General features: G+C 41.0%; 1 protein-coding gene and 1 long non-coding RNA gene across 2 annotated transcripts; one reads left to right on the forward strand and one right to left on the reverse strand.

The window, feature by feature from the left end:
* Positions 1-4,148: 4,148 nt before the first annotated feature.
* On the reverse strand, positions 4,149-10,232 carry LOC106810153. Its single transcript, XR_001393968.1, has 3 exons — positions 10,200-10,232; positions 4,471-4,616; positions 4,149-4,290 (listed from the first exon to the last, which is right to left on the reverse strand). It is a non-coding gene; the product is annotated as an uncharacterized LOC106810153 (long non-coding RNA).
* Positions 5,149-12,841, forward strand: LOC106810151. Its single transcript, XM_014813433.1, has 3 exons — positions 5,149-5,290; positions 10,560-10,722; positions 11,695-12,841. The coding sequence occupies exons 1-3, from the start codon at positions 5,270-5,272 to the stop codon at positions 11,829-11,831; spliced, it is 321 nt and encodes a 106-aa protein (XP_014668919.1). The 5' UTR covers positions 5,149-5,269; the 3' UTR covers positions 11,832-12,841.
* The last annotated feature ends 646 nt before the right edge of the window (positions 12,842-13,487 follow it).

The following is a 13,487-nucleotide window of genomic DNA, read 5'->3' on the forward strand; positions in this document are numbered from 1 at the left end:
TTGATGTAAGACACGGAATATTAATGTCCGTAATATTTACACACGAGATTTGCAGAATGACTCAGCATCTGCTTGTTCAAACTTGGATGCAGTATTTTAAATACGCATGATTCTGGTGTATTCCGTGTCTGATTGGTTAATATTGCAATCTGTTAAAAAAGTTGCATGGTCAGGGTCTAATATTATCAAGGGTACATAATAGCTAGGAGATCTCCTATTATGTACTCTTGATATTATACTATTGTAATATCGATATAGTTATGAATTATGATGTTATAATATTATTTTTCCCAATACATTCATAAAATGATGGTACATTCTGAATATGTTGAAGCTAGAGTCTAGAGTGACCTTAGATTAACGCCCGTAGGGTCTATATGTCTCCCTGACCTCTGTTTGACCTGGCTCGTTTAGCTATTTCTGACTAACCCTAACCCTAACCCTATATATATTAGTCAGAAATAGCTAAACGAGCCAGGTCAAACAGAGGTCAGGGAGACATAGACCTTATCTGCGAGATTAACAGATCCACTATGAAGCTCACCATACACAGTGCTACAGTAAGTGTGCAGTAACGAAGCCACTATAGTCAGTCTGATTGTTTTGTGTCAACAATTTTGGTGGCAAGCGCTGTAAAAGCGATATAGTGCAATAAGTAAAAGTGTGATAACCTAAGAGCCCAAGGTTCTATGACAGCAGAGAATATTTACGTGACACTAACAGTGGGAGTTCATAAAATAAAAGAGAATTCCAATTTACTATACGATTACACTAAGTAAAAATAGTTTGAACTCAGCTTATTTACTGTTTAACATGTATCGCTTTTAGCTCACCTTGACATCGTCAAGCTGAGCTATTGCCATTGGTCGTCGTCCGTCGTACGTACGTCCGTCCGTCCGTCCATCAACATTTGGCTACGGTCAACGATAACTCAGGAACCGTTTGACCCACATGTTTGAAATTGGGTATAGTTGTTACTGCTATGCTCCAATAATAGACGTTCTATTTTGGAGCACGCCAGTCGACGTACTTTCGAGCCACGGCAATCTTTTGGCAAAAATGGGAATTGCCATTAGTCAGTTCAGGTTCAACGGATTTTGCTCATTTTTGGTATGTGAATGAATAAGGGCTAGGGGTTTTGATATAAGAAAAAAAAATTATGCAAATTAGGTAGGGTTTGGCAATTATATAGCATATTATATAGACATGCAGATAACAAACAGTCTGTGGTGTCACACGCGTCTGGTTCGTATTACAAGATTTCATTGACAATATCTTTAATGCAAAATTCCTGCTATGAACATATTAAGATTTATACTATTATTATTATATTATTATTATTATGATTAAATGATTTATGCTAAGAAACATCAAAGCAGGTATAGCGTCATCTACCGTCACAAATTGTGATTCATTTTGGTTTATAAATTATTTATTATTTTCACATAAAAAATTACACATATAATTATCAAGAGCATATAATGGGAGTTATCCCATATATACTCTTCGTTTCTATAATGTACGTCGATGGTTGCTCAATTAAAACTGACTTCTTCTCACTGACTCATTTGTGTCCTTTTTTGTGGTGAGCTACATGCAGTGTCATTGACACTTTCATTATAAATGTCGTGATATGAATGCTGCATATTGTATAATGGGCTATTTTACTGTGATTCTCCAATACATCAACTTATGGGATTCACCAATACACCAGGGAATTGTTACAACCCCATCTCTTCTCCTGTCTAACCCTTTCCAACTTTTTTCACTTCCATCTTCTCCCCATCCCTTCTCCTTTTCCATCACATTCGCATTATTGCCACCTTCCTAGCCCTTCTTTATCTTCCTTTTATCTTTTCATTATCACTTCTCAACAACTACCCTTTCGACCCTAGGAATCTCCAACCCTCTCCACCTTCTTCTCCCTAGTTACCTTCTCTCCACCCTTTTCCCCTCTTCCAAACTTTGACAACGTGTGAATATGTTTTTTAATGGATGGAACCCCCAGTCAATATGTGCATTGATCAAGAAAGAACATACAGAATACATATATATATGTACAGAAGTCTGGTGTGACATTACTAAAAATACGGGGCAATTATGTACTTTTTATGTCTTGCTTTGTTACAAATCAACCTAGCTATAGCATTATTCACCCAATAGGAAAGCATATAGCATAGTGTAATCACCAGTTATTGTTTATTTATTGCTATTCGCATAGGTGGTGAGCAGCCTGTAGTATATCTCTGCATGCATGTACGGCCAACTCAACGGGTATGCAGTTAGGGTATAATCTTGCAGAGGTTGAATTAGTAAATTGAGGTAAGAAACATCATGCATAGATTTGTAACTGCAATTCAAAATGATTTCGTTTGAACTTTTGTTTGCATAGGTGAAAAATGGCAGCAAGAGAAATCATTGAAGTCACCGTTGTCAGTGACATTTTGTGACCCTGGTGTTGGGTCGGGAAGAGAAAACTGGAGCAAGCCATCGAAGAGGTAGGTCTACGCGAATAAATTTGCAGCCAGCTGATCGTTAGAACACCTCGTTATGTGGTCTGTGTAATTTCTTCTCACATTACAGAATATTGCTTTTGTTATCAACCATCATTATCTATCAGCTGGCTTGTAATGTGACAAAAGTGCCTGCAAGTGATTTTTGTAGAGATGTCTGACAATCTTAAATTGACTATGTCACGAATTTTCTATGCCTGTATATTTGTAAAATGTTTGGTGCAATTTTTAGCTCACATTGACATCGTCAAGATGAGCTATTGCCATGGGGCGTTGTCCGTCGTCCGTCTGTCCGTCCGTCCGTCCGTCAACATTTGTCTACGGTCAACGATAACTTGAGAACCGTTTGACCCACATGTTTCAAATTGCATACAGTTGTTACTCCTATGAGAGAGATGTGAACGTCGTATTTTGGCGCACGCCAGTTGACCTACTTTCGAGTCACGCCCACTTTTTGGCAAACATGGAAATGGCCATAAGTCAGTTCAGGTTCAACGGATTTTGGTCATTTTTGGTATGTGAATGAATGACTGGCCCAAAACATATCACAGGGGTTTTTTAATTTTTTTAAATTATGCAAATTAGGTAGATTTTGGCAATTTCACTATGCATTTCAGTGTCTGCCTACGGTCAACGATAACTCAAGAACCGTTTGACCCACATGTTTCAAATTGCATACAGTTGTTACTCCTATGGGAGAGATTTGAAGATTCTATTTTGGAGCACGCCAGTCGACCTACTTTCGAGCCACGCCCACATTTTGGCAAAAATGAAAATGGCCATCTAATTCATTCGATTTTGTTAAATTTTCCTACCTACCTACCTACCTAATCATACCTACGTGTAATATTGTGTTTTAGATTCTTCGTTACAGTAATTTGACTGGAATATTTTATTCGCTTTTTTTGCGCGCGATATTGCGAAAACCAAAATGGCGATCATTTAGGCGTAGCGCCAATCCCTGCGCCCAGATTTCAGACTTTCAGATCTGAAACATTTATTTTCGCATCAAAACTAAACCTGAAACAAAACAGTGAAATTTCTCTTAGTATAAAATGGAATAAGGACATTTGATCACATTTCAGTCCGTCATAAATGAAACACTTGCCAAATTTTAAATATCATCTCCCTCTTCTATCACACCCAAGGTGAGTTATAGTGTCATTGACACTTTCATTAACATAAAAAGTGAGTACTAACGGCACTAAATGTATCCTCAAATTCTTACCTGATGAGATTGTTTCTCAACTAGTTAAAAATCCAAAAAAACTAGGCGATTTGATATATTGATCACGACATTAAATGCTTGCTATGGGCTATGTATGATTCACGAGTGTTTGTTCACATCGAACGGAATATCAAAATAAGAAGTAAAATGCAGCAATTTAACCATGAAAAGTGAACAGAATCACTTACATTTTGTGAAAAAGTGGACATAATTTTTTTACTTTTGTTATTTATGGTGACGTAATCACTTTAATTGATTGACCACTCCTAAATATTCAGTCTATATCTAACTAGGTGAAAGCCAAGTTCGATGTGCATGTCCGATGGGATCCATTTCTTCTCCGACCACAAATGCCGAGAGAGGGTATTCGAAAGCCTCCAGAGACGCCAGAGAATCCCAGGTCGGTTGGCACTGACTAAGCATGTTCACACTGTTATCTGTTATATTATGATGACCATGTTCTAATTCGAATTCGATCAGTTTCCACAGAGCAGAGCAGGCCTGTTGCAGCAGGTGATTTGGGATGTTAGGCTTCTTCCTCATCTTTCCCTGCATAAATATAATGAAAACCCTCTGTAACTGGAGAACCTCTCTAACACTAATGTAAGACTGGTATTCGTTGTTCTTCGTACACGTCGGTCAGTGAGCGTAGACAGTGATGGTCGAAGACGTCTTGTATATTATAGACGGCTTTATTTTAATACATATATATACGACATCCACACGCACCCTACCAACGCGGGTGCCACGCCTGGACTCCCCGGCCTTCTCGATTCTCCTTTTCGCTTATCTCCCGACCTGGCATCTCATGTCGTGACGTCACTCGCTCATTGTCCAGTGAGCATATGACGTGCCGTATTGATTGGATAATTATGCTGGCAATGACAATGACTCATATTATTGCATCATCTCCCCTGCTATTGCGCAATACTTTACAGTGCCACACTAACTAATGCTCATAGGGTCTATGTCCCCCAGGGTACTGCCGGAACGTACCCTGGTCACGGTCCGGTATACCGGAACGTATCCTGGTAACTATCTGATATGGTTAGGGTTAGGGTTAGGGAGTAAGCGCATAGGAACGATCTCCCTAGACTCGTTAGTGGAGTAGGCGAGGTACGGTCCGGCATATTAGATAATACCAGCAGAGCATATAAATGTTGATTTATATGCTCTGGTACCAGGGTACGTTCCGGTATACCGGACCGTACCCAGAGTACGTTCCGGCAGTACCCTGGGGGACATAGACCCTCTCAGCCTAACTAATAGAGTAGGCGGGGTAGCATTCCAGGTTGTAAGTGCAAAAAAGGATACCACACCTTTAATAGGATAGACGGAGCAATATGAAAATGTGCCAAATGTGCTCACTTGTGCATTTCACCTTGCAGGGTGGAAAGCAGGTTGAAAGAGGCAGGAGTAGTGTGGCATTGTCTTCACTGGCAAGTGTGACGCATATCCGAATACTCTACAGGCACACGCACTGGTAGAGTATACACTTAAATGGCATGGATGGCAGAAGCAGAATGAGATGCAAGAGCTGATATTTAAGGTAGGCATGGATTTTGTGCATCTGTGATCCACTGTAGCCAATGAAATTCAACACCATTTATGCAGATTCTTTCTGACTAAGATAAGAATTTCACGTGTTGCATTCATGAACTACCGAACACCGACTCCAAAGCAGTAAACATTTTTATTTTTAGGAACAATTGTATGAATGCCAACTCCCGAAGTCAAGGTTAGCGCTTCCATGTACCTGTAAAATTATATAGTTTATTTTCAATTTTTATAAATAAAGGCTGCATTTGTACAGTTTACAACGCCATCTAGAGATACATGATACAAGATTGCGTGGACAGCTTTGCTGTTGATCCTAAGCGCTGCGCGGGGGATGAGACGCGCAGTTCGCGCGGGATATGCGCACGCGACCGCAGCGGATTTCAAGTATGAAGCGGCTGTCCGCAGTGGAGACGTGCCGCCAAATTCGAGGCCGGCGCACGTCTCCACAGCGGTCAGGGATCGGTCTGTAGTTTTAGAAGATGACAATGATTATATATGGACGATATTCTAGGAATTGGAGTTTATAAACAGTAACAAAAATCGCTCAGTCATGCTCCAGATTAGCTGAATCAAAAAGATTAGAATTTAATATGAACAAAACAAATACAATGGTAATAAATTCACAAAAAAGAAAGGATAGAGAAGGAGATATTAATAGGCAACAAGTAATCAAAAAATGCACCAAATATTCATACCTGGGGATTTAATTAATGATATAGGAGGTTATAACGATATATGATAAGAGTCTGAACTGAAAAATGTAGGTTCATGATGAGGAAATATTATCATGGGCAGAAGAGCAAAATTATGGAAATCATACTATAGAAGCAAGAGTGAAATTATACGAATGCACAGTTTTACCTTCCTTCCTAAATAACAGTGAAAATGGACTTAAGGAAGAAGTAAAAATGTTGGAGGATTTCTAAAATGAGTCCCTGCGCAAAATAATAATCACGCAGAAAACGCAGAAAAAATCTAACCGAAAGGGCATTGAAAAGACGATGAAAACTCCAAGGAAAGATACGGAGAAATCAGTAAAATACATATAGTTTCTATACGTAAATCGTGGTAATACATTAAAAACGGCATTATTATTGAAAAATCCCCATATTTTACTTATAAAACATCAAGAGATAGCGCTGTCCTGTAAAACATTGCAAATGCATCGCTAGACTGGTACGCGGTCGACAGTTCCACACGCTACACTAACAGCCGTCAGTGTAGTGAGCATACTTGCCGGAGTGAAGGTGGCGAACGGGTAGCCAGTCTAGCATCGCCGGGCATTTCATTATTTACGAAAAGTAAACACAGTAGACCAGGAACTGGTCACGTCGGTGACGCCCCATCATGCCCATCAACGAAGAAGTGGGGCTTATTCTGTTTACGGAGATGCGAAAAAAGCAACAGAAGGACGCTAGCGCAGTGCGCTAAACAGCGTGTTATTTTCGTTTTGTGCCAAACTCTATCGTAGGAAAACCGTTCTAGCCTAGCAGGATGCCCCTAGTTCCTGAGATCGCGATTCGTTGCTCTAATGGTATTATACCTAAGAAGTTATAATAGAGCAGCGTGCGGCAGTAGACTGTGATTGGAAGACACAAAGTGTCCATCCTCGGCACGCCTCGCGCATCATGGCCGCATCACGTCTCAGACGAGACCGTGTGTACATGGATTGGCAGTTTGCGCAAAATGCCGTTTCCCCCACCGGCATGAGCCGGTTTAAAGCCGCGCACTTTCCGCGGGACTGGCGCGCACGCGACCCGGTGTGTGCTAATGTAGCAGTTCAGCGCGCGCCGCTATACGAATTCGCCGCGCCGAAGGAGGGGCGCGTCCCTCGCGCGCGAATCCGTTATTAGCGGGAAGACAACATCCCAGTTTCTCACACCTACACCGGCTCGGCTACGGCGGCGATTTGCTGTGCTGGCTGTGTGCTTGTGCGCGCTGCCGCGCAGGGGCGAGCTTATTTGTTGCTGCGGCCTGCCTTTGCCAGGCAGTATCTAGAGATTAGTACATGGTAAAAACTGGCACGCCACGCCACCACGTAGCTCGCGTATTCGTCCGGCCAGCGCAATATGTTTTTCAGCAAAACGGTTTATAACCATAAAGGCCCGCAAAGAAGCTATTAGCCGCCTATGTGATTGGTTGCTTTCGATTTGCTTTGCCATATGACAAGAGAACAAATAAAACCCATTTTATGCGTGTCGATTTGCTTCCCCAAAAGTTGAACCTGGCGTCTACTCGGGCCATGGCCCTAAATACGTTCGATTTTGGCAGTCACGTGGTATTTTTTTCAGTTACCCGGCGTCAACCCGGGTGAGAATTGAAGTGCAGCGGCTCGCCGAGGTGCCTCACTTTGGGGGGGGCGAGTATCCACAATCCATTGCCAACATGCCACCAATGCATGGCCGACGAATATCATTACGGACAGTGCACCATGCCAATGAATGTAGCCAGTCGTGAATGGCTGCCGTGTGTTGCTCATAAGGACGGTGAGTGTGCATAGGTAGATGTTTATTAGCTGAACATGCTCAATTCAGATTCATTTATTTTTGCCACTTTCATTCATTTGTACAGATAATTTCAGCATAGAAGGTTAAAAAGGAGCGAGACAAATAATAATATTTATAGAAGTTATCTCTCTATCTCAGCCGCCTCATGTCTTAGATTTCAGTTAATAATAAGATGGAATTGCTATTCTTTTTCTTGTCACTGGCATTCCATGATAATTCAACCTGGCGGCTAACCACAAAAACCTGTTCGTTATCTTCCCTAACCCAGAATGCGTTCTGAATTTCGTACCTAGGGGTTAACCCAGGTGGCTCTGTGGAAGCAGAATCAACGCACTATGTGGCAGAATGTTTGTTGTGGGTTTATGACGCTAATAAGTAGCGTTTCTGATGTAAGTTTCAAATGATAAAACATATCGTTTTTCCTCATTATTATAAACATATAATATCACGATAATATGCAATTCTTTCCTGCAAAAGTGTGTTATTTTTCATCTTCAATCGTTAAGTTGATGAGAGGGTCTGGGGCTCGATCGTAGATATTGCGTAGCGAGGCGTATGCACGCACGTCGTATCGTGTGCGCGAGGATCGAGGAAGGAGCGGAAGCTTACGACCAGCTACTACTAGAGCTCGCACGCTACTATAGTTACTAGGGCCTACGCACATTTACTAGCAGCACTAATACGTACTCGTAACTCAGTTGACGCTAGTAGTTAGTATTAACTAAGTACGTTAGTAGTCGTAAGTAGTAGCTAGTGGTGTAAACCCTGAGGTCAGCTGAAACGTAAACTAATCGGACCACGGCAACGAACGGATAAACAGAAATTCGGCAGCTATAACTTTAGTAAGCTAGGAGTTTAGCGACGGTCTGAGACCCTCTCATAGCTTAAGATTAAGCATTGAAAAATAACATATATTGCACAAAGAATGCCAATGTATAGTAATATTAGTATGTTATAATAATGAGTAAAATATGTGTCTGTTCGATGAAAGACGATACAGAAACTATAACGTTATCTATAGGCGGTTCATAAACCAAACAAACATTTGACGAAACGCCGTGTTATGGTTCTCGGTGTCTGAAGTGTGTTCTTGCAGGCCAAAGCAAGATGCGAGTTGGAAGAGAACGGCGGATGATATTGCGGTTAATGCACTGAAACTCATGTTGTTTTAAAGAAGAAGCATACTAAAAACTACTTATAACCTCACTTTACAGAAAGTTCGGAAAGTTTTATGCGTAGATAATTGGGGGTCATTTTGGCTACAATATGGAGGCTGACATCTTGCCAAATTCCAGCCAATCAGAAGACCGGCCGCTAAAATCCTTCCTAAATCCTTTCCGTTTGGGAAAAACATTCGCCGCCGCGCCACGCCAGCGTAGCGTGCTCGCACGACGTGGGTTGCACGGGGGAGCGCGCGGGCGTACAGGAGGTTGCATCAAAACATGACGCACGCAGGCCAGGCGCCGTAACGGCGGCATGCATTTGCGATAGGCGATGTAACGGCCGCCGCACCCCCGTGCAGCGCGCGACGACACGTTCGTAAAAAGAAGGCTCGTGTGATAGGACCATAACGCTATACTCGGCACTATGAACGCCCGTTCAAGTCGCCGATTGAGCGGCCAACGAGCGAGCGCCGTCATCGCTGCATTGACAAGCCATGTTCTTGAGATTTCGTGTGTTAGGGTCACTTAGTCTTAGCATGAGGCGCGGCCCACCAGAAAAAAGGTGTAGGAGGGCCGTTGGGAGATGGCCTCCTGCCGTCCATCGCCGAAAATATCGGTTGCGATTGCGCCAGTTGTTCGCGTAGTGCGTTTTCAGAGCCCTGTCTCACATATCTCTCTTTAAGTGGCACAAAAAGGGGGCGCGTATTCGGCGTTGGGGCGCGGCTTCGGCCGGCGACCGTGCGTGCGCCAACCGGCCGCATCACGTCTAGTGGTGCTTCTTGTCAATTATTATAGACTTGCCATTATGCACCACAAAACATTTGTTGAAGTCAAGTTCTAGTTACACAGATCTGTTATTGGTGATACCATAAATGGGTGCATGGAAACTTGCCTTTTAACAGCTATTATTTCTATTACACGATTATGGATATTACTAGTTTCAAGTTTTAATTCATTTAAATTTTTTGTAAAACTTCATAATTTTAGCGCACGTACCTCTACTCAACTTAGAATTGATTCTGCTTCTGGCATGCCCCTTCACAACATCATTTTATTTTGTGAGGAGTTCCCCAACTCTATACGCAGAGGCTCGATCGTCTCCCTGTAGAGTGTCATCGTAATCTGGGACGTGTGCTCGACTCTATATAGGTGGTGAACAACAATAGATGGCGTCCATAGGCAGCAGGCCTGAATAAGCATCGAACAGATATTAATTAAAAATACTCACACTGTTACTTTGCTTACACAACATACACTTTATTCATGTTAAATAACTATAGATTCATGCTCTATGCTCCGCTCGAAACTTCGAAACCAAAAGAGGCATTTTCTAGAAACGAAATAGTGCAACGGTGAACAATTGCGGAGGCTTACTGTTGTACACCTATATGCACAGGCTAATATCCCTACTGAATATTACCAAGAGTCCATAATAGAACATTTTCCATTATGGACTAAATTTTCTATTATGGATTCTTGATATCACCCGAGGTAAATAAACGACGTTTCTGGCTACGTTAGTTGCTTCGTGTCGGGGGACTAATATCGTAAGCGTTTTCAGTGACGTCATGCCACCTCTCGCTTACAGGGCTACTTCACCGACGGTATCTACCCAGGCACGGTAAACCTGGTGAAGCTGGCCGGCAGCTGCGGCCTCGACAAGTCCGCCGTGAAGAAGTACATCACCGACGCGCCGACACTGGAAGCTGTGCGCGAGAAGGCGCGTGACGCATCGCGGAAAGGCGTGTCAGGTAACGCGCGAGCGAGCGACGGGCGAAGATGACACGCGCATATAGATAATTGGTTCCACTGTGCGACGGAAGAATATTGTAGGAATGCGTGACGCCGCTCTCTGTCTGCTCTATACAAAAATTTATTATACAACATAAAAACAAAGAATTATATATAGCATTTATCATATTCTGGCACATCTGCCTTATGGTATCTGCTATATATATATATATATAGCATTTATCATATTCTGGCACATCTGCCTTATGGTATCTGCTATATATATATAGGGCCATGTACTGGTTTTCATAGGGCTGTATGCATGTGTACCAGTCACCTAATTACATGATATAGGCGTGAATACCATGCAGCATTTTGAGCGCATGACATAGTGGCATGATCATGAAAGACAATATAAATATGATTTTAATCAAATCTACTTACTTTATCACAATTTGTTAGCTGTGTCCACCTATAGAAAATTTAATTTAGCTCCCGTGACATTATTAATAGGTTTATACAATAAAAACCCTGTTTTTTTTCATGATAAGAAACTCATTTTCTTTTGATATATGACGCAGCACATTGAAAATCATTCCTTATATATCTGACAACTTAATGCTAGCTAATATAATCTTCCTGATAAGACCAGATTATTTCTATGATTGGCTGGTTAAACAGACTGAACAGACAATTAACCAGCCAATCACGGAAATAATCTGGTCTTATCAGGAAAGATTTCTATTAGCTAGCATTAAGTTGTCAGATAATATAAAGGAATGATTTATTCAATGTGCTGCCGTCATATATCAAAAAGAAAATGCGTTTTCTTATCATGAAAAAAGCAGGGTTTTTTATGTATAACTATTAATAATGTACGGGAGCTAAATTAAATTTTCTCTAACAAATTGTGATAAAGTAAGTAGATTTGATTAAAATCATATTTATATTTATATTGATCGATCTCACTGTATTCTAATCCTCGTTTTCAGGTGTGCCAATGTTCTACATGAACGGACAGCCGTTGTTCTCTGGTGCTCAGGATAAGTCTTGTTTTGTCAACATGTTTCAAGTCATTGCCGAGAAATACCCTTATGCTGGTAGGACTTCCCAGGAAAAATCCACATGAGTTGGTGTATCTGCGGCAAATCCTGTTAATATACTCTGAGGATAATCATCAATGGTAGCAAGTCTTTAGACATTACTGCAACACTGATCTGTAATCAACACGTCTGTTAGATGTATAATTTATTTGCCTTGCGACTTAAATGTAGTACAGTGTATTTCCGTACAAAATCAACGGGTACTATAAACATTATAAACTTACATGCTGCTGCATGGCATTATATATTGCACTACCTGTAAATGAATCTGTGTTGTTATTGAAAATCTCGTCGTCGGTCAGTCATCATGGTAGTAAGTTACAGCAACAGTGATCCAGTGACCTACACGTCTTAGGTTTAGAAATTTGTTGTGCTGTACGTAGTTCAAATGTTGTATTTCCAACAAACTTTAAGGCTACTATAAACTTACATGCTGTCACATGGCATTATATGGTACAACCCTAAAATGAATCCGTGTTATGATTGAAAATCTCTATTAGGTGTGTTCAATCACGTAATGTTAAGATATTGTTACCAGATTCTTTGTAATATGGCTGTAAAGTGTGCTAAAACGTAGAATTACAATAGTTTTTATCAACTAGTAAGGGTAAATTGCTGTTCGTGATTAATATATGGTATCAGCACAATACATAATCAACTTTGCTTTATATAAATTGTCACGAGTGAATACATATTTTGTTTGTTTGTTTTGTCAAAGACTTGTTATTAAGAATGTGCAGTATTCCTGTCGCTATTGCGGTACTTGTCAATTTGCGGTACTTTTGTTAGACTGGTACCCGGTCCCACCGATCGGCTTATACCCATCGAGTAATCGAGGTGGGAGCGAGTACCAGTCTATACCTTTGTCAAAGACTTGTTATTAAGAATGTGCAGCATTCCTGTCGCTATTGCGGTACTTATAGAATACTGGATTTCATTTTAATGACGGGACTTCGGGAAATGCAGAATGCACAGCAAGTTCTTGATAGTAATATGAATTAAATCCACTACTCTAATAAAGCACCCATGCTATTTATGACTTTGTTATAGTTCTTGTTATGTGTGTGATATAGCCTATGTGTGCACATGCATGTGCTTTCTGTAATGAAAGTATCGGATGTCCAGACATAATTGGGTACACAACATTTATTCATGCTTAGCATAAACATAGCCGAGCCCAGAGAGGACTGCTTTCAGTAACAGTCTACATACGCGGGTATACGCGTAGTGATGAGGCTACAAGCTAGTTCTGCATAATATTACATGCCCTTTCTTTTAGAAGAAAGATAGTCCTTCAATCATGAGTAAAAACTGAACTTTAAAGACCTTTGAATTATGCTATCCGAGTAGTAACCAACATGACGTTAATGTTAATGCTGCTAGAGTCTTGCTTGGACATTTTCCACGCTAACTGTCAATAGTCACGATTACTTCTACAGTTCAACATGACTGTCACAAAAACTTAACGTTATAGCAGCCGAATATCCAACCGAATTAACTAACCCAAATATCAAAGTTATACAACACGTATGCACTTGATTAGCGTTCTCCACTACACAAATGCCTGACTGTATTATATTGTTAACACAAATTATAAATCGAGCTTTCTCGGATTTTTGACCATTCCGCCTGAACGGTTATGATAATTTCAGGAGCGTATAATGATAAATGACATTTGTCAT

The sequence above is a fragment of the Priapulus caudatus genome, unplaced genomic scaffold (genome assembly GCF_000485595.1).
Source record: "Priapulus caudatus unplaced genomic scaffold, Priapulus_caudatus-5.0.1 Scaffold413, whole genome shotgun sequence".
In the NCBI taxonomy this organism is placed as follows: domain Eukaryota; kingdom Metazoa; phylum Priapulida; class Priapulimorpha; order Priapulimorphida; family Priapulidae; genus Priapulus; species Priapulus caudatus.

Coding starts and splice junctions, on each gene's coding strand:
- LOC106810151 (XM_014813433.1), top strand. CDS start 5,270: ATGCAAGAGCTGATATTTAAG. Junction 5,291..10,559: donor TGCAAGAGCTGATATTTAAG/GTAGGCATGGAT, acceptor TCTCGCTTACAG/GGCTACTTCACCGACGGTAT. Junction 10,723..11,694: donor ATCGCGGAAAGGCGTGTCAG/GTAACGCGCGAG, acceptor CCTCGTTTTCAG/GTGTGCCAATGTTCTACATG.